General features: G+C 47.4%; 1 protein-coding gene across 2 annotated transcripts in view; it reads left to right on the top strand.

Moving 5' to 3' along the window:
• Window positions 1-21288, top strand: part of LOC147688907 (peroxisomal carnitine O-octanoyltransferase-like) — a 633161-nt gene that overhangs the window by 378350 nt on the left and 233523 nt on the right. For both annotated transcript variants that reach the window (XM_086941804.1, XM_086941803.1), the window contains exons 7-8: window positions 9244-9337; window positions 9559-9684. In XM_086941804.1, the coding sequence (XP_086797930.1) occupies window positions 9244-9337; window positions 9559-9684 (220 nt within the window). The remainder of the gene's footprint in view (window positions 1-9243; window positions 9338-9558; window positions 9685-21288) is intronic.

Here is a 21288-nt window from a genome sequence, read left to right as displayed (position 1 = left end):
GCGAGGGTGTCCTGAACCTCGCCGCCGGCACCAGCTATAGAGCTCCTCTCACTATTGGGACATTTGCTTATACATGAACTTTCCGTGAGAGGGAGCCCAGCTTCACTGCTTCGCTTGTCTGGTGAAACCGATCGATATTTTTGAAAACCCCTTGTGGATTACAAAGATCCTGCCAACACGAACGGCGAACTACAACGGGATCTGATTTGTTTCCGAAGGGTTTCCTTTTCCAAGCGGAGCCAACGAGAGACACACAGACGAAAGTGACCTGCACTGTCACCGGTCGAGCGCCGACTGGATGTGTCGGAGGGCACCACCAGCTACGGGAGACTCCCGGTAAGTGACAGGCATTGTGTGCAACGTGGATGTGTGCTCAGAAGCTGCAGCGAGAGAAACAATAAACGCTGACAAACGATTGAAGCGTATTATTGTGCCTGTTCTCAACATTGGGAACAGCGATTCACTTACTCCTGGGTTAACAACATTTTCTGAAGAGGGAGGAACATAGATGTTCCGTGAAGTTTAAAATCGGCACAAATTCCCCCCAAAACAAACATATGTCACGAAGTTAAAGATAAAAGTCACATTTGAATAAATTACTTCTACAAAGTATCCTAAACACCGTTCTCTCTCACTATGGAACAAAGAACAGCAAAACGTGCAGAAAAAGCGGAAAACATCTTTTCCAAAAGCGCTGCAGGGTCCAACCAAACAGCGAGTAAAAATACAACTGGCGCCAACGCAAAACCAACAACGAAACAACTATTCCAGCAACTTGAAAAATTACAGAGAAAAGAAATCTCCAAAAGCTGGGAAATTCTGACCTTGGATAAGTATACAGAACTTGGTTTAGTTCCTAGAGGACTACGTATATTCACCCTACCTAACCATCCGGACACCAGCCGAGAAATGCTGGAGGAGTGGGGGCTAAACAATATGGACTGTTCTAGAAAAATGATCTTAATTATACTGAAACATGCCAGAATTGATATTGACAACCTACATATCAAAATAAAAGAGTTGGAGGACCAAATACAAGCAACAGGGGAAGATGAAGAAATTGTCAACAATTTACATAAAAACATGGATAAAAACCTGGATAGGCATGACAACGAAATCCAGGAACGCAAACAGCGGAAATTTAAACGTGATGAGGCTGACTTCGCGAATGGCACGATATTTACCTTTGCAAAACGCTTTGACGCATTGAAACAGCCAAATGCGGCATCAGGAAACGCACAATATGATACCACTGTGAGTGAAACAGAGTCTGAAGTGAGCGAAGGAGATCAAAACAGAGTGCCGCCAAAAAGACTTACTTTTGGAGAGGAGCTAGAAATGCTCCACAGAGATCAACAAACCCCAAAACCAAGGGGAAGGGGTCGCGGCATCATATCAGTGAGAGGAGGTGGAAGGGGACGAATGGCAAACCCCACCCAAGGAGGAAAACCCGGAGAGGAAAAAAATCAAAGATATCCTCTCCGAAACAGGGCAGTCAAAAAGTAGAGAAAACATCAAAAACAGACCCCAAACTGATAATCAACCTATCAGACTACACCTTAACCAAACCGGAGGAAACTTTATTGAGTAAAGGACTATCTTTTTGTCCAGACAAACATCAGGATCAGGTCGAAACACGGATCGACTTATACAAATATGTGCGCAAATTGAAACTTAAAAAATTCTTTTCAAAAAATAAGCGTGCAGACCCTACAATTACAGCTAGTGAGCAACCTCACAACAATGAATCTGAAATAATGGCAGTAGCGGATGCAAACAGCTTACGAACAGCTTATGAACTAGCACACCAAATGGACCCAACTGAATTGACCAACACTCAAATACTCTCCCAAATGGGTCATGAAATTGGAACACGTCCCAAAACTACTCTGCAGAGTAAATCGAAATTCTGTCCTGTACTTCATCCAGGCAATCGCATAGATGTCTTTCACGATCTAGTTGTGGCGGAACTAGAAACTATGAATAACATGATCAATACCAAAAAGGAAAACGTTACAAAAAAGGAACGTATAGCTCTAAAAAATCTCCAGTCCAATGCCTTGATAGAAATAAAACCAGCGGACAAGGGAGGTAATATCGTGATACAGAATAAAAGAGACTACGTGGAAGAAGCTCATCGCCAATTAAACAATGCCAATAACTATGAAGTCTTGCGGGAGAATCCAACGGCAATTATGATGCACAAATTGCATTCATGCATACAAACGTGGCAAGAAAATGGCCTTCTAAGCATGGAAGAAAAAAAGTTTCTAACAACTACACATCCAATAATGCCAACGATATATTTTCTCCCGAAAATACATAAGACTTTAGTGAAACCACCTGCCCGCCCAATAATATCAAGCTGTGGCTCATTGTGTGAAAATGTATCTTCATATGTGGACTACTTTCTGGCACCCCTTGTTCCTACTTTAAGCTCCTACATTAAAGATACTTGGGGCTTCCTGAGAATCATCATGGGAGTGAACTGGCAACCTGATTACTGGCTAGCAACAATAGATGTTGTCTCGCTATACACTTCTATCCAGCGGGACATTGGACTAACAGCTACTAAGTACTTTCTGGGTCAGAGACCAATATCAGAACTGCGGCATACCAACATGGTAATTGATATGATGACCTTCTGCCTAGACAATAACGTTTTTACCTTTGACAAAAAAGTATACAGACAAACCTGCGGATGTGCCATGGGTGTTTCTTTCTCTCCGAGCTATGCGAATCTCACCATGGGATGGTGGGAGAAACACATAGCTTGGAGAGAAGAAAACGAGCCATATACCACGGACGTGGTTATATGGCTAAGATTTATAGACGACCTGTTCCTCCTCTGGAAGGGAACCAAACAGAAACTGGTGGAATACATTGCAATCCTCAATGAGAATGAAGTTGGACTACAGTTTACGTCAAATATACAGAAAGAAGAAATAGAATTTCTTGATACCAAAGTCTATGTCAAAAATAACAGACTGGAAACAACTGTATTCAGAAAAGCAACCTCAACAAATAGCGTTTTACATGGAAGTAGCTTCCATCCCACCTCACTAAAAAAGAGCATCCCTTATGGGGAATTTATTAGAATGAAAAGGAACTGCTCGGAAGAAACCGAAATGGAGAACAAATTTAAAGAGACAAAAAATCGATTCTCCGAGCGTGGATACAAACATGCTGACATAATCAAAGGAGAACAAAAAGCGAGAGCCAAGACCAGAGCAGAAACACTGATAACTAAACAGAGTCCAATTGAACATAATGAAGGAAATGATCAACCGCGATTAGTATTAACATACTCAAAGGAAAGCTACAACATCAAGCGAATCCTGCAAAAATACTGGAATGTGTTAAAGAAAGACAATGATATAGGCAGCCTAATCGGCGATAATCCACTTGTAACATATCGCAAAGCTCCATCAATCCGAGATACCCTAGTCAACAGCCACTTCAAACAAATAAGAACTCAAAGTTGGTTGGAAAAGAGACAATTGGGCTTCAGCAAATGCATGACATGTAAAGCTTGTAAGATTGGCCGAAACTTGAAATCACTCACTGATCCCAGGGGCAGGACTTTCGATATCCGGAACAAAATCACTTGTGACTCACAATTTGTAGTATATCTAATTCAATGTTTCTGTGGAAAGAAGTATATTGGTTCGACAATTTGCCCTTTAAAGAAGAGAATTCTTGAACATACAAGAGCAATCCAGAACAATGACCAAACCTACGCAACAGCGAAACACCTGAACTCACATCCAGGAAAAACCTGGAAAGATATGAAGTATTCAGGAATAGCATTGGTTGGCGAGAATGAGAGAGGTGGTGATAGAATAACTAACTTGAGAAAGCTTTTGAGTCTAAATTAATAATTAGATTCAAAACAAGAAGCCCCTGGGGTCTCAACGCCGATGAGGAACTTTATGTACATTTATAAGTTTTTTTCCTGTATCAAAAGCCTTTTGACTAAACAATTACTGTAGTCCATAATTCTCGTGGGATATGAAGAAATGAAAGATTGTAGTAAAAACAAGTTTCTGTATTTATCAAGCCTAGCACCTTGAATTCAATATTTGTGACAAGCAGTAAAAGATTTTGATTTTAATTACTCATGCATCGTGATCACTGTTGATCTACAGCATGTAGCGACTCAATGAATACTCACAGGCACTCAGCCGTTATTGACAACTAGGACACTCAGTCCACTACTGAATTTAAAATGCATATGTAATTGGCGCTTTCAGATGTGAGCAAAAACAGCCACATCATAACAGTCCCAGGACCCTAATTAGCGTCATGGCTATGCATCATTTAATTTAACTCAGTGAGCATTATTTGTGTCGTGAAAATGCTGGGATCCGGCTTTCACTTTGCATGATTTGGAATTAAACCAATCCATTAAAACTACTGTGCCCACAATGCACCCTAATTGCTAAGTGGTGACTACAGGTATAAAATATGGAAAGCAATGATGGACTAATGTTTGTACCGTGACCAGGGACAGATTGTTGTCCGAAACGCGTAGGTGGGGATCCTACAGAAAATAAACTAAAGAATCTAACCTATGGAGTAGTGTGCGGCGTGTTTCTTTTTATATTGAAACAATTTTGCTGAGAGGTATCCTGCGAGGGTGTCCTGAACCTCGCCGCCGGCACCAGCTATAGAGCTCCTCTCACTATTGGGACATTTGCTTATACATATATATATATATATATATATATATATATATATATATAAAAAGGTTAAAGGGTCCATTTCAAAATATATTCCTTCCTTCCCTAAAAAAAAAAAAAATTGGTTAATCCATTATACCTATTTAACAACAAATTAAGAGCTTTTTATTCACATAATGTCTGCTATTGATTCAGATGATGCCATTGCCCCTTTCTCTAGTATGGACAATGAAGCCTTTAAAAAAACATCCACAATGAAATGAGGTCCTGCGTGCTTGGGACCCTGACCCAAGTTATGACCTCTAAGAGTTCTCTCCCTACCGAGGAGTACGAGGTTTCAGGGATTCAAGACGCCCACTCCTCTGATGACCTCGCTCAAATAAGGGGGAAGAGACAAAAGAACAGTAAGAATATTGATTATCCTACCCCCAGGTGCACATTGGGAGGTCCTAGCACCTTGTGTAACTCAGGAGGTCTTAGCACCTCAACAATTAATGGAGGCCCTGGCGCCTCAAACTCCCTGGGTGTCCTTAGCGGCCCGACATACCATGGTGTCCTTAGCAGCACAAAAAATCTGGGTGTCCCTAGTGGCACAAAACCTCTTGGTGCTCAAAATGAAATGGGAGATAACGTTTTTTAGGATGATGAGGCTTTAGATATCCTTGATGAATACGTCCTTGACTTGGACGATAATGACGACCAATAGTTTTATAGCCAACAGAGGAGGAACTCCCATCCACCTCTAAAGACAGCATTCTCAACCCTCTGGGAGAGGAAATGTTCTCCCCACTTTACCTTAAACACCCGAGAAGCTCGGAGTGGTGGCCACAGGAACATGTGGGCAAATTTATAAAGAAATAGTTAAGGAATCTTTTGGAAAGCGATACACGCAGAATCCTCAAAGGTGAATTCCCTAGATCCTCAATAGAGGACTAAACATGCCAAACCCCTAACCTTGACCCAGAATTAATTAAATTCCTCTTTAAGCTCGGCAGAGGCCCGAGAAAGGGAATGGAAAGATCCTTCAAAGGATGCCAAGACCGTCTCCTCGATGTCTTGGGTCCACTTGCCAGAATCATTGACACGGCTGAGGAAAGCCACACTAGTGGCACACCACTAGACATGGATTTAATCAGGGGTTGGAGCCAAAGAGCATTGAACACCAATGCCAGCCTCAATGCCGAAAGAAGGAGAGTTGTATTAACCAAAATGAACCCTAAGCTGAGTGATATAGCTGACAGGGAACCCTCTAAGAACCCCAAAAGGTTACTCTTCGGCGAAGATCTGATTAAGTCATTGGGAAAGTATGTTTCCACGTTTACAGCCCTGAATAAGGCACAACAGAACATGAAGAGAGTCTTTACTCCTAACATTTTTTAACAGACCGGAAGAATGGGCCTTTCTTCCGGCCGCTTCAACCAAAGGCCCTTATCAATATTTCATGAATATGGAAGAGGATACCAACCCTCAATTCTTCCCCCATAGAGGGAGAGGCACCTGTAACAGAGGCTTTAGATCTTTTGGATCAACCAACAGCATCAAATCCCAGAGTGAGTACTTTACTTCTTCTTTCTACTCCTTCTTCCCCCCAAAAGGTGGGAGGCAGTCTCAGATTCTTCTATCAGAATTGGAAGTTAATCACTCAAGGCCTCTTGGCTCTGAACACCATCAAGGGATTCAAGATAGACTTTGTAGAGACACCTTTACGTCTTTTTTCCCCATAGACATACCACTCCCTCTAGATCAACAAAAGATAATAGAGGAAGAAATATCCTCTATGCTTCAGAAAGGCGCAATAATAGAAGACCCATTAGAAACGTTAACCTTCTTAAGTACACTCTTTCTCATAGGAAAGGACAAGGGCTGGTGACCCGTTATAAATTTGAGAGAATTGAACAAGTACCTGGTCTACAGGCATTTCAAGATGGAAGGCATACATCTCCTGAGGGATCTGCTTTTAAAGAGAGATTAGCTAGTCAAACTATTCCTAAAAGATGCATACTTTACCATCCCGCTGGTCAAAACCCATCAACCCTTCCTTCAGTTCAGGTGGAAAAACCACCTGTACCAGTTTCAGGCCCTACCATTCGGCCTTTCCTCCGCCCCTTGGCGCTTCACCAAGGTCATGAGAGTTATCACCTTATCCTTGAGAGCAAGAGGTATTCGCCTGATCTCATACCTAGACGACATCCTTATAATGCCCCAAGACCATTCTCAGTTACTCCGAGATCTGAAGACTGTAATGGACCTTATAGAAAGCTTAGGCTTCATTATAAACAAAGAGAAATCAATTTTGTTTCCCTCCAGAACACTGGAATTCCTAGGCTTCACCCTGAACACAACAAAGTGTCTGCTCTTACTTCCTTCAAAGAATATAACCAAGATCAGAAAAGAAATAAGACATGCCTTGAAACAAAATGACCTTACTCTAAGGGAACTAGCCAGACTTCTAGGCCTCCTCCCCTCTTCCATCCAAGCCATCTTCCCTGGACCCCTAAACTATCGGGCTCTTATAGGATTAGAAGCGAGAGCCCTCAGGTCAAGTCTTTGGTATCAGAGATCACATTATACTGGACCAAGAAGCAAAATCAGAACTAACCTGGTGGCTAGAGAACCTAGACACCTGGAATGCCAAAGCAATCTTCAGTTCTGTTCCAGAATTTATTTTAGAATCAAATGTGAGCCTTTACGGCTGGGGAGCTTGCCTTCTCAATCAGATTTCGGGCGGTATCTGGTCGCAAGAGGAATCTTTTCACCATATAAATTATTTAGAACTGACAGCTAGTCTTTACGCATTATTGAGCTTCAAACATTCTCTCCACGGCAGATCAGTCATCTTAAAGATGGACCATATATGTCCACTGTAGCATAAATAAATCGGCTGGGAGGCACAAAATCAGCAGACCTCTTGAATTTAGCAAAAAAACTTTGGACAAATTCCTCCCAGGCAAATCGAACATTTCTGCAGATTGGAACTTGAGGTTCCCAAAATGCTAACATTACTACTATATTGATGTTGGACTTCCAATTCATCTAGCAATTCATTTTCTCTCATTTAATTTTACTGTTCACTAAGGAAATGGGTACCCCGAAAGTTTGGTTATTTTTTAAAATAATGAAGGACGGATTACGGCTCATGTCACGGTAAGCATCATGATGAATTAAGGGGAAGGTAAAGTTGATTCAACCCACTGATTCAGACATAAATACTAGTTAAATATTAGGTTGCTTTGGCTGAAGGGTTGTTACTTAATACTTTGGAAATAGTTTCTTTAAACATAGTTTCTTTAAACACATGTTGCAATGCTGTATTTATTGGGTACTAACGGTACATTGATGTAAAGATTGCAGAGTAAAATGAGAGAAAATGAATTGCTAGATGAATTGGAAGTTCAACATTAATATAGTAGTACTGTTAGCATTTTGTAAAATCAAATCCTTTAGTATTTTAGATTCCCCTGACGAAGGGACTGTGATCCCGAAATGCATTGGGTTACTTTTAATAAATCTTGACATTTGGAATTCCACGGTGCTCCTGTGTTTGTGTGAACATCATCGTAACAAAACTAAAATGAGTAAAATGGATTGAAAAAAAACTGAAATAAAAAGGATTAAAGGCAAGTGTGAAAATTTGGGAAAATATAGGAGTAAATGAGATGAATTTAATTCATTTGATTAATTAAAGCATATGGATGTGCAGCTTGGTGGAATCTTAACAGGTTCCCCTCGTGTTTTGATTCAGTAAGCTTATAGCATCAGTGATTAGTCATTCATTGAGCTGTAGCTTCACTGGTGCCACTTAGGCACTCTTGTGCAAACGCCATCAGGGAGAACTACTGCTACTACTAGTATGAAGCCAGGTTTGGTTGCAGAGTCTGAGTTTTCCCCTATAAAGCGTAGAATAGCTTGCAATAACAGAGCTTCTGCTGGATATCACATCACAGTGTTCCCCTTTGTGCACTCCTTTGGCTGGGCCAATCCCTGCAGATACTACGTGGAAGAATGTGTACGGGCAAAAACCTACGACCGAGAAATCATAGAGATTGATAGAGCCGACAGCTACTCAATGAGCGTCCATGCCCTAGCTAAATTCCGTGACCGTTTTGCTAACTTCGTTACTGATAAGCCACATCAAAAAGCCAAGTCTTAAGATTGTGTTTAAAAGCAAGTACATCCTTCGTAGCATGAAGATGAGGAGGAAGAGGATTTGAGTCCCTGGTGGCAAGAAAGGAGAAGGAGGTACCACCACTCATCTTCTTTTTTGTTTGCGGGATTACTATCCTCAGGGCAATAGATGAATGAAGAGTTCTTGACCACTGATAAGGGACTATCTGGTCAACCAAGTATTGTGGACCAGTTTGAAATTGGGTGTAAAGTCAGTGCCCCATGTAATATTTACCACCAGTATTGTGATGATGAGGCTGTAAGTGTATGTAGATATAGCTGTTCTTTTTTAATTCTCCCAATCAACGTCCTTACTGGCTTCACTTGACTTTTTTGTAGCACAAATGTAATGTAATTGTCTCTCAGCCTGAATGTGTCTTTTGTTAATATTTTTAAGGCAACTTGATTACATCCATAAGAAGTGCCACAATGAGCCCCCTGGACCAGGAGTGGGAGCCCTAACAAGTGAAGAGAGAACACGCTGGGCCAAGGTTAGAATGATCTCAAAGCATCTCTCCATAATAATATGTTTCTCACAAACAACATCTATCCACTGCTCTCCAGCCCTTTTTGGAAATGAGATGAAAGCATTGTATACAAACATGTCTTACTGTGCAAATGATTTAAAAAACGAGTTGCTGTGTCTTGTTTGGCTTCATCATGGCTTGCCAAATTCAGAACTGTGTTATGATATTATTTTAATTTATTTAAGATCCGGGAATATTTGATCAGTCTGGATCCAAAGAATCTAACCATATTGGAAAACATTCAGAGCAGTCTAGGTGTGGTCTCTCTGGATGACGCCAGTCCTCATGCAACAGCTGAAGACTATAGTGAGGTGAGCGAAACCTGACGCTTTTCTTCCAGTTTTTTAATGTCTGACTTGACAGTGCAGCTTTCTGTCAGCCCTCCTGTAATATAAACAAACATTGGCAAACCAATCGGTCAAGCTTGTGTCGAAAGCAAAGGAGTGGTTTCGTGATTTAATAGCACCGAAAGTTTTTTTAATTGTATATACGAAATAGTGCTACATGACACACCTATGTTCGTCCTTCATCTTTTCTACATTAATACCTACCTCTCAATCTTTTAGGACTTCAAGGGAGGTGCAATTGAGTGTTTTGGATGGTTGATTTATTGAAGATGTTGGAGAGGGAAAGGGTGAACACAGTTTTCAGAGCAGTTGATCTCACTGAAGTTTATGAGGGTCGATCAATAACTGCTCCTTCCTCACGCTAATTATCACAAATAACTGGTTTTATTAGCGCCAAGACGCCTGAGGGTATATGATGCGCTTTACAAATATCAAAAATAAATAAATAAATAAATAAATAAGGGTCTTTGGTTGTTTGGAGAGAGAATATGAGTCCATGCAGATGATAAACTCCAACTGAGGGAGAGTTCAGAAGTATGATTTATGTCTCCCCCTGTGTATATCTCTATGTGTTTTGGTACCTGTGTTTCCATATTTATGCATATTTTTTATTTAAGAGCTATTGTACCCACTTGTGTGAGAGTCTATGTATGCACATAGTTTTCTTTGTCAGTTTTTGCATATTTGTTAATCTATCTCATTATGCGTTTACATTTTGGTGGCTTTTACTATGTATGCATATGTGCATGACCGTGTGAGGATATATACAGCTAATTATGTTTATGTATGTTTTGTTTTATGTAGATATAAAACAACAATCACAGTAAAATTGTGCCTAGTAATGCTTTGAAAATACGTGCCAAAGAGCAGTCGTGTAATAGGCTTTTACGAATAGATTGCACTGTAAAACTCACACCCTTGGAGTGGGGCAGGGTCCCTGAGAGTGTGGGCTTCGTTAGATGTCAGGGTCATGCTGATGCGGAGGGGGTGGGTGGGTGGGAGGGAGGGGGGTCCTGGGCTTGCGGGGGGTGGGGGGGTGGGTGGGGTGGGTGGGGTTTTGTTTCCTTTGTGGTGTTTTTATCTTTGGTTTCATAAAAGGCAGCATTGACACCCGACTTGGTTGCTCCACTTGGCTGACAGTCCATCCTCGCCGGGTCGCCCTCCGGGTTGTAGACCCTATGGCTGTGTTTCTGTGCTGGTTCTCCACGCTCTGCCGGCCGGTGGATGTAGGCAGCCTAGCTGTGTTCACTGCTGTATGTCGGCTGAATAAAAATTGTTTATTTTATTTATTTATTTTTATTTATTTATTTTTAGAGTTTTCTATAGCGCGAACTTGAACCGATTAGGTTATCAGAGCGCTTTACATAGCACCAGTTCCGTTACATGTTATCAAAGCAGTTTACATAGAATCAGTTACGTTACACATTTCAGGAACTTAAACCGATTAGGTTATCCAAGCGCTTTACATAGCACCAGTTCCGTTACATGTTATCAAGGCACTTTACATAGAATCAGTTACGTTACACATTTCAAGAACACGTTTCTTTTTGTTCTAGTGAATAGGGTTATCTCTTCACACGGGGGAAGGGATACACCTGGCTATATTCCAACAGTCACACAGGCGACTAGTCGTTACAGCTATAACTCTAAACACACGGGGGAAGGGATACCTGGCTATATTCCAACAGTCACACAGGCGACTAGTCGTTACAGCTATAACTCTAAACACAGGGAGGGGATACACATGGATACAATCTAAGAATCACATAGGATATTAGTCATTAGAGTTATCTTCTATCTACACAGGAGGGATATGACTGGAAACACTCTAAGAGTCACATAGGGGTGGTAGAGAGTACAAAGGTCCACTGCAAACACTAGTGATAAGAGTCAACTACATACACATAGGAAGGGATATGACTGGTTAAACTCTAGGAGACGCATAGGGGTGGTATATGGTGTAAGGACTTCAGCGAATACCAAAGCTTAGCATTATTGCAATCGGTCAAAGGTCTACTGCATACACTAGTGGTTAGAGTTATCTCTATATACATAGGGAGGGGATATGACTGGATAAGCTCTAAGAGTCACATAGGAATGGTATATGGTGCAAGGTCTAAAGCAGATACCATTAATTAGAGTTATTACAATAAGTCAAAGAGCAGAGTTCCATAAGTGTGGATGCAGTCACAGCACAAAGGGAGGGTGCATTTGATTCTAAAACTCACTTACAACCCAATTTATATCTTGGTGGGCGGAGGTATGTCTATCAGGGCAGCAGAGTAAATTCATTTGTCGCCCTGACTGAGCTGGCGGTCATTTTTGAAGCATTGGCAGGTGCCGCCGGCCGTCACAGTTGTTCCTGCCAATGCCTTTTTAAGCTTGATGCACGTCTCCGTCAACATGATGGAGCTGTCCACCAAACATATATTTTTTGTGTTCAAAAAGAAAATCTTGAAACGAGATCTTTAAAAAAAACAAAAAACCATTGCCCCCTTTCTATGGGATTTATCTCCAATTGCAAGAGGGGAATTAAGTAGTTCTCACTGCCCCTTACGGCCAGGGCATTCCTGGCAGAAACCGGTCCTCGGTAGCTTGTTTACGGTCCAGGGAAGGCATGGCTTGGCAGTTCGGGCTGGACTGTTCCCATGAGGCACAGGGTCAGACTGATTTGCATATGGCCATGTCTGAACTGGGGTGGCAGAGTGGGCTAAAGAACGGTGATGGATTAAACCCAGATCAGTTGACTGATTGTGAGTGCTTGTATTGTCAACACTCCGTCCATCATTTCCTTTGGTTTCTCTTCATTCCTGGCAGTGACAGGCATTGATAACTGACCTCTATGTCCTCTCATCTAAATTTGGTGGGTGGATATACAGGTCCACCTTCGACGGACATTACTACAACAAGCCATCAGAGGGATGTAACCATGGCAGAGTTGGAGTAGTCTCTGCCATGATTACACCAAAGGTCTGCCCATATTGGGTAGGCAGACCATTATGTTGGCGGTAATCATACTCTGTTGCCGTTGAGATGAAGTATTCTTACCACAAACTTATAAATTGCCCCTTTAGTGTTGTAATAAGGAAGAAGTAGGGGGAGATTCAATTCAGTACTAGAATGCCCTTGTAGTGTTGCAGTAGGGCGCTCATTGGGAATGGTTGAGGGTCCATTTGCCATCTAGGAACTCTTTGTCATCAGAGTACGGAATGAGGGCTTCTCTGCGACAGTTGCTTACTTTATCATCAAACAGAAAGAATGCAAGCTCATGTCCAGTTTGCAACAAAATTCCAAGCCCAGCCATAAGAAAACAAAACAGATAATACCTGAAGAGCTAATTAAAGTCTTTATGATCTGGCATATACTACAACAACACAGGCAGCCTTACTTACCCTTGTAAAGTATTTAAATTACATTTTATTTCTTCTTAAAATTAGGTGATTGTCAAATGTTTCTACTGCTTAACTTGAGCCTGTTGTTGTTGGTGGGGCCCGCCGGCATTCATTTTTGGAGACTGTTACTTATTTTTGCTATCAGAATTCACCATGAACAAGAGAGAGAAAACAAAAAAAGGGGAAAGAAGGACGAAGGGAAAGAGAGGAAAACAGTGACAAGGGTAGCAAGGATGAAATTAAAAAGGTCCTTAGAAATTGACACAAGTGCAGACATTGTCTAGTGGTGGATGAAAGACGAATGATTTGGGATCTAGACTACCCAGCCTTGGTATTCATCACACCTGCTTTCTATTGAGCTGGCCATGGCATCTGAGCAAAACGCTGGGTTTTGGCACTTAATATTTTACAAATTTGATGGAGACTTCTAGCCACAGATTCCTTACCTTTGATTTTCCCCAGGCGTCAGACTGTATCCAGAAGATTTTTTGTGAGCAGTACCCCTGTGCGTTGTTAGGTGGTGTTGATTGGCTCCACTTAGCATTGTATGTGACCTGACCCTGTCCCCAGGGCCGATCGCTCCTCGCACCACGCGGCTCCCTCTGAGTGCGCCTGGTCTCCCCCGCTGCCACTGTGAGTTCGCCGCTGCATCTGAGGTGTTTTCTTTTCTGCATCTTGTCTCTTTTTCATGCCTAATTCTGTTCTTGTGCCCTGTTGTTGCCCCTGTTTCTCTCACTGTATTGTTGTGCATATGTTGTGACTGACTCTGTACTTGTGCCCTGCTGCCGTCCCTGGTATCAGCTGTTATTTTTCGCCGCCCTTTGGACCATTTTTCCCGCTCGTTTCACCCCCCAGCTCCCCGCTCCCTGCCGCTGCTCCCCTGCGGCCCCGCCCCTTGTCCCTTCTGTACCCCTCCCATTCTCCACCCCGCTCCCGCCTCCCAGCTGCTCCTCCCTCCCACTGGCTATTTAGAGCGCTGCCCGCGCAGCCGAGAGCTGTGACCTGACCCTGTCCCCAGGGCCGATCGCTCCTCGCACCGCGCGGCTCCCTCTGAGTGCGCCTGGTCTCCCCCGCTGCCACTGCGAGTTCGCCGCTGCCCCTGAGGTGTTTTCTTTTCTGCATCTTGTCTCTTTTTCACGCCTGATTCTGTTCTTGTGCCCTGTTGTTGCCCCTGTTTCTCTCACTGTATTGTTGTGCATATGTTGTGACTGACTCTGTACTTGTGCCCTGCTGCCGTCCCTGGTATCAGCTGTTATTTTTCGCCGCCCTTAGGGCCGTTTTCCCGCTCGTTTCACCCCCCGCTCCCCGCTCCCTCCTGCTGCTCCCCTGCGGCCCCGCCCCTTGTCCCTCATGTACCCCTCCCATTCGCCATCCCGCTCCCGCCTCCCAGCTGCTCCTCCCTCCTACTTCGCCACTTATAGCGGAGTCCACGCGTACGCGCAGCGGCTCACCGATTGTGTGCCAAAGGCAAGCCCGTCTGTGCCCGTCCGTGCCTGGACCGTGCCCAGCGCCAGGACCCCTGGCCCTCGATGAGGCCAGCCCACCTGACGGACTTACAACGCCACCACCCTCCATGATCTCAACACCGGTCGGAATCCCGCCTGCTACCAAGCCATCCCGAAACGCACCCACGGACCCTTCACCTGCCAAGCCTGCAATTTCACCTGCTTCCGAACCTGCACCGCACCCGCCAAGCCAAGCACCAGCAACAATCACCTCAAGTGAATCCTGCTCAACACCCGCTCCATCCACAGGCACGCCGTCGAACTCTGGAACCTCCTTGACACAACATCACAAGACGTCGCCTTCCTCACAGAAACCTGGATGAACGCCTCCTCAGCCCCCGACATCGCCATAGCCATCCCGGATGGCTACAAGATCACCCAGAGGGACCGCGTCAACCAAACTGGAGGAGGCATCGCCATCGTCCACAGAAAAACCATCCGCATCACAACCAACTCCGACGACACCCTCACTGCCGCCGAGCACCTTCACTTCCAGATACACACCAACCCCAATACCACCCTCAGAGGCACTCTCATCTACAGACCCCCGGGACCAGGCACACAATTCAGCAAAACCATTGCAGACTTCGTCAGCCCGCACGCCCTCACCTCCTCAGACTAATCCTCCTAGGGGACCTCAACTTCCACCTGGAGAACAACAAGGACTGTAACACCGCCGCCCTGCTAGACAACCTCGCCAACCTCGGACTCAAGCAACTGGTGAACACCCCCACCCACTACACCGGCCACACGCTTGACCCCATCTTCTCCTCCAGCAAGCACATCTCCTTCAGCCACTCCACCGGACTACACTGGACTGATCACAGCTGCGTCCACTTGAACTTCAGGAGAACCACGACTCACCACAACCCGCAACAAGGTTCCCCGCAGAAGCTGGAGCAAGATCACCGCCGACCAGCTCACCACCCCCCTCAGCCAGAACCCACCCACCAACGCACCGAACCCAAGCGAAGCATCCCGCAACCTCACACGGTGGCTCACCAACTGCGCCGATGACCTCGCACCACTGAAGAACCCTCCCAGCAGACTGGGCAGTAGTAAAGCCCCGTGGTTCACCAACAACCTCAAAAACTCCAAGAAAACCTGCCGCACCCTCGAGAAAGCCTGGTGCCACGACCAGACAACAGAAAACATGACTGCCCTCAAGAACGCCACCCGCAAACACCACCAGCTGATCCGCACCACCAAAAGTACAACATTCAAAGAACGCCTGGACAACAATAACCACAACAGCAAGGAACTCTTCAGCATTGTTAAAGAGCTCTGCAACCCCAGCGCCTGCAACAACGACATACCACCCTCGCAAGACCTCTGCGACTCACTCGCCTCGTTCTTCCACCGCAAGATCACAGACATACACAACAGCTTCAGCGCACAGACCACGCACCCAACCACCGAACCAACGCCCCCCACCACCACCATCTGCACCTGGACCCCTGTCAGCACTAAAGACACCACCCGCCTGATGAACACCATCCACTCCGGCTCCCCAACTGACCCCTGCCCACAACACATCTTCAACAAAGCCGACTCCATCATCGCACCCCATCTCCAGAACATCATCAACAGCTCCTTCGCTCCCACCACCTTCCCGGAGAGCTGGAAACATGCCGAGCTGAGCACCCTCCTGAAGAAACCCACCGCGGACCCCACGGACCTCAAGAACTTCCACCCCATCTGGCTCATCGAGAAGACCGTCAACAAACAACTCTCCGCCTTCCTCGAGACAAACAGATCCCTCAACCCCTCACAGTCCGGCTTCCGAGCAAACCACAGCACCGAGACCGCTCTCATCGCAGCTACCGACGACATCAGGTCCCTGCTCGACAACGGGGAAACTGCTGCCCTCATCCTCTTGACCTCTCAGCAGCCTTCGACACCGTATGCCACCGCACCCTGATACCGCTCCTCAGCAACACCGGAATCCAAGGAGCGGCCCTGGAGTGAATCACCTTGTTCCTCGCCGGAAGAACCCAGAGAGTCCGCCTCCCCCGTTCCGATCCGCGGCCACCGAAGTCATCTGCGGCATTCCGCAAGGATCCTCACTCAGCCCCACCCTCTTCAACGTCTACATGAGCCCGCTTGCAGCCATCGCACGCCAACACAACCTCAACATCATCTCCTACGCCGACGACACCCAGCTGATCCTCTCCCTCACCAATGACCCCGCCACCACCAGAGCCAGCATCCAGGAAGGAATGAAAGACGTTGCAGAATGGATGAAGCTCAGCCATCTGAAACAGAACTCAGGCAAGATGGAAGTCCTCATCCTGGGACCATCCCCTGCCACCGTTCTATGTCAATGATGGACCCACACCTTGTGTGTTTTTGGTGTCTAGAGCGCGACCACGGCTCCAAGTCATGCTCCAACTGCCGGGCTATGACGCCAGATGCTTTGAGGGAGCGGTCCCTGCTGGCAGCCCGGCATGCGACTCTATGGAGGAAATGGCCCCGCTCGAGAGGAAGGTCTCAAGACCATTCCACAAGTCCGCAGTACTCTTCATTCTACTCGAAATCATTGAAGCACTCAGGTAAGAGCCACAAGAAACACAAGAAGTCGAAGCTAGCTTTGACTTCTCCTCGTCTGTCTGCTGACGCAACAGCGGAACATTGGTGCCTGAGCGACTCCATGCCTCCCCAGTTTTAAGGGAGCCGGAGCGAATCCTGCTCAAATTAAGGAGTTCTATAAGGCCATGCATCTCATTTTTGAGCGGTCCAACCCATCCGGCATGCCTTTGGGCCCCGGGAGGTCAGAGGGGGCCTCATTTGGTTCCACGCTAGCAGCTTTAACCCTTGCTCCTATCAATCAATCAATCAATTATTCATTTGTAAAGCACGCTACCTACCCGTGAGGGTTTCAAGGCGCTGGGGGGGAGGGGAGGGTAGGCTGCTACTGATCGAAAAGCCAGGTCTTGAGAAGTTTTCTGAAGGCCAGCAGGTCCTGGGTCTGTCGTAGGCTTGTAGGGCGATTGTTCCAGGTCTTGGCGGCAAGGTATGAGAAGGATCTGCCTCCGGTGGTGGTTTTCTGGATGCGAGGGACTGTGGCGAGGGCGAGGTTGGTTGAGCGGGGGCTGCGGGTGGGGGTGTAGAAGCTGAGTCGGTCGTTGAGGTATGCTGGTCCGGCGTTGTGTAGAGCTTTGTGTGGATGAGGAGTTTGAAGGTTGTTGTTGACGGGGAGCCAATGCAGGCCTCTCAGGTGTGGTGTGATGTGGTCGCGTCGGGGGACATCAAGGATCAGTCTTGCAGAGGCGTTCTGGATGCGTTGCAGCCGTCTCAGGAGCTTGGTTGTTGTTCCTGCATAGAGGGCGTTCCCTTAATCCAGTCTGCTGATGACGAGGGCCTGGGTGAATGTTTTTCTTGTGTCGGAGGGGATCCATTTGAAGATCCTGCGGAGCATTCGGAGGGTGTTGAAGCAGGAAGTGGAGACGACGTTGACCTGCCTGGTCATGGAGAGGGCGGAGTCGAGGATGACCCCCTTGTCTTGTCAGAATTTAGCTTCAGCCTGCTGTCCTTCATCCATTCGGCGACGGCCTTCATTCCTCTGTGGAGGTTGGTTTTGGTGGTGTGGGGGTCTTCGGTGAGGGATATGATCAGCTGGGTGTCGTCGGCTTAGGAGATGATGTTGAGGCTATATTGTCGGGCGACGTGGGCGAGTGGTGCCATTTAGATATTGAACAGCGTCGGGTATGAGGGATATCCCTGTGGAACGCCGCAAATGATCTCGATGGTCTTGAAGTGGAAGGGTGGGAGGCGGATGCTCTGGGTTCTGCCGGAGAGGAAGGATGTGGTCCAGGCCAGGGCCTTCTCTTGGATTCCGGAGTCATGGAGGCGTGCTGTTAGGGTGCGGTGGCAGACCGCGTTGAAGGCTGCTGATAGGTCCAGAAGGATGAGGGCAGCTGTTTCTCCTTTGTCCATAAGGATCCTGATGTCGTCGTTGACGGCAATGAGGGCAGTCTCGGTGCTGTGGTTGCTTCGGAAGCCGGACTGGGATGGGTCCAGGATGTTGTTGTCTTCGAGGTAGCGGGTCAGCTGTCTGTTGACGATCTTCTCTGTGACTTTTGCCGGGAAGGGGAGCAGGGAGAAGGGCCGGAAGTTCTTGAGGTCGTTGGGGTCCGCCTTGGGTTTCTTCAGTAGGGCGTCGATTTCAGCGTGCTTCCAGCTCTCTGGGAAGGTTGTTGTCTCGAAGGAGATGTTGATTGTTTTCCGGAGATGGGGTGCGATGGCTGTGCTGGCTTTGTTAAAAACGTGGTGAGGGAATGGATCAGATGGGGATCCGGAGTGGATGGAGTTCATGGTCTTGATGGTGTCTTCGTTGCTGACGTTGGACCAGGCGGTCAGGCGATTGGTGCTGGTGTTGGTCACAGGGGGGTTGGTCCCGGTGGTGGATGTGGGGCTAGGGGAGTCGAGGCTGTTGTGGATGTTGGTGATTTTACAGTGAAAGAAGGTGGCCAGTGAGTCGCACAGGTCTTGTGATGGTGGAATGTCGTTGGTGTTGGAGCTGGAGATGGGGTTGGAGAGTTCTTTCACGATGTTGAAGAGCTCTTTGCTGTTGTGTGCATTGCTGTCTAGGTGGTCCTTGAAAGCGGTCCACTTGGCGGTCCTGATGAGTTGGTGGTGTCTGCGGGTGGCGTTCTTGTGGGCGGTGTAGCTGTCTGGTGTTCGGTCGCGGAGCCAGCTCTTTTCCAGCTTCCGACAGGTGCGTTTGGAGGTCCGGAGGTCTTCGGTGAACCTTGTTGGTGTGATTGGTGGCGGAGGTCCTGAGTGGAGTGAGGGTGTCGGCGCAGTCATTGATCCACTGTTTGAGGTTGATGGCGGGGGTGTCGGGGTTGGTGGGGTCGGCGGGTGGTCCCAGTGCGAGGGTGGTGGTCAGTTGGGCCTCGGTGACTTTGCCCCATCAGTGGCGTGGCATCTGTGTGTGGTAGGTTTCCTGAAGGTGAAGTGGACGCATCTGTGGTCTGTCCAGTGGTGTTCGGTGGTGTGGTTGAAGGAGACATGGGGACTTGCGGAGAAGATGGGGTCCAGTGTTTGTCTAGCGGCGTGAGAGGGTGTTGTCACGAGTTGTTTGAGTCTGAGGTTGGCGAGGTTGTCGATCAGGGCAGTGGAGTTGGCATGGTTGTTGTTCTCGAGGTGGAAGTTCAGGTCCCCGAGGAGGATGTAATCCGTGGAGGCGAGGGCGTGCGTGCTGATGAGCTCAGCGATGGAGTCACTGAATTGTGGTCGGGGTTTGGGTGGTCTGTAGACGAGTGTTCCTCTGAGGGTGGTGTTGGGGTCGGTGTGGATCTGGAAGTGCATCTGAGAGTTTTCTTGTGGATGATGGCGATTCCCCCTCCCACTCCGTTGTTGCGGTCTCTGCGGAAGATCTTATAGCCTTATGGGATGACTATGGCGATGTCTGGTGCCGAGGTGGTGTTCTGCCAGGTCTCCGTCAGGAAGGCGACGTTGGGGGTGGTTGAGTCTAGGAGGTCCCAGAGTTCGATGGCGTGCTTGCGGGCGAAGCGGGTGTTGAGGAGGATGCATTGGAAGTGATTGGGTTCTCTTGCTGATGGTTTGGCGGGCCGGATGCTGGTGAAGCTGCAGTTCCGGATGGCGAAGGGCCCTTGGGTGCGCTTCGGGTGGCCCGGTAGCAGGAGTGATCTCGTCCGGGGTTGAGTGTGTGGAGGGTGCTGGAGTCATAGTGCAGTCTGGTGTTGTGGTGGCTTCAGGGTCCAGGGGTTCTGGCGCTGGGCGCAGTCCAGGCGCGGACGGGCGCAGACGGGCGCAGACGGGCTTGCCTTTGGCGCACCAGCGGCTGCCATAAAAGGGGATGTGGGAGGGAGGGACAGCTTGAAGGTGGGAGCGGGGCGGCGAATGGGAGCGCGGGGTGGGGTGGGCCGCAGGGGGCATCGGCGGGAAGAGCGGGACAGGGGAGGCGATGCAGGGCAACAATACAATGCAATAAAAACAACAGATGTCACAGAACCAGAGTAAAATGAAGATAAATGAGAAACAAAAACAAAAGAAAAGTCAAGAACAAAACTGGAGCACAGAGCACAGAACGAGAAGCAGGCACAGAGCAGGGATACCAGCGGTGAACTCCAGAGGCGGCAGCAGCTGGCTAGGCGGCAGGAGCACACAGGTGGAGCTGTGCGGTATGGGGGCGGCCTGACCTGCAAGCAGGGTCAAGGGTCGCTCCCTCTACCGAGTAGCGGCCGCCTTATAAGGGGATGTGGGAGGAAGGGGCAGCTGGGAGGTGGGAGCGGGGCGGCGAATGGGAGCGCGGGGGATGGGGCCACGGTGGGGCAGCGACGGGAAGAGTGGGATGGGGAGGCGACGCAGGGCAACAATACAACGCAATGAAAACAACAGATGGCACAGAACCAGAGTAAAATGAAGATAAATGAGAAAGAAAAACAAAAGAAAAGTCAAGAACAAAACTGCAGCGCAGGGTGCAGAACGAGAAGCAGGCACAGAGCAGGGATACCAGCGGCGAACTCCTGAGGCGGCAGCAGCTGGCTAGGAGGCAGGAGCACACAGGTGGAGCTGTGCGGTATGGGGGCGGCCTGACCTGCAAGCAGGGCCAATGGTCGCTCCCTCTACCGTGCAGCGGGCACCATATCAGGGGATGTGGGAGGGATTGGCAGCTGGGAGGTGGGAGCGGGGCGGCGAATGGG

This window comes from Lissotriton vulgaris, chromosome 10 (genome assembly GCF_964263255.1).
Source record: "Lissotriton vulgaris chromosome 10, aLisVul1.2, whole genome shotgun sequence".
NCBI classification, from domain to species: Eukaryota; Metazoa; Chordata; class Amphibia; order Caudata; family Salamandridae; genus Lissotriton; species Lissotriton vulgaris.
Note: the sequence above shows the minus strand (reverse complement) of the source record. Positions and strands in the feature narration are given on the sequence as shown.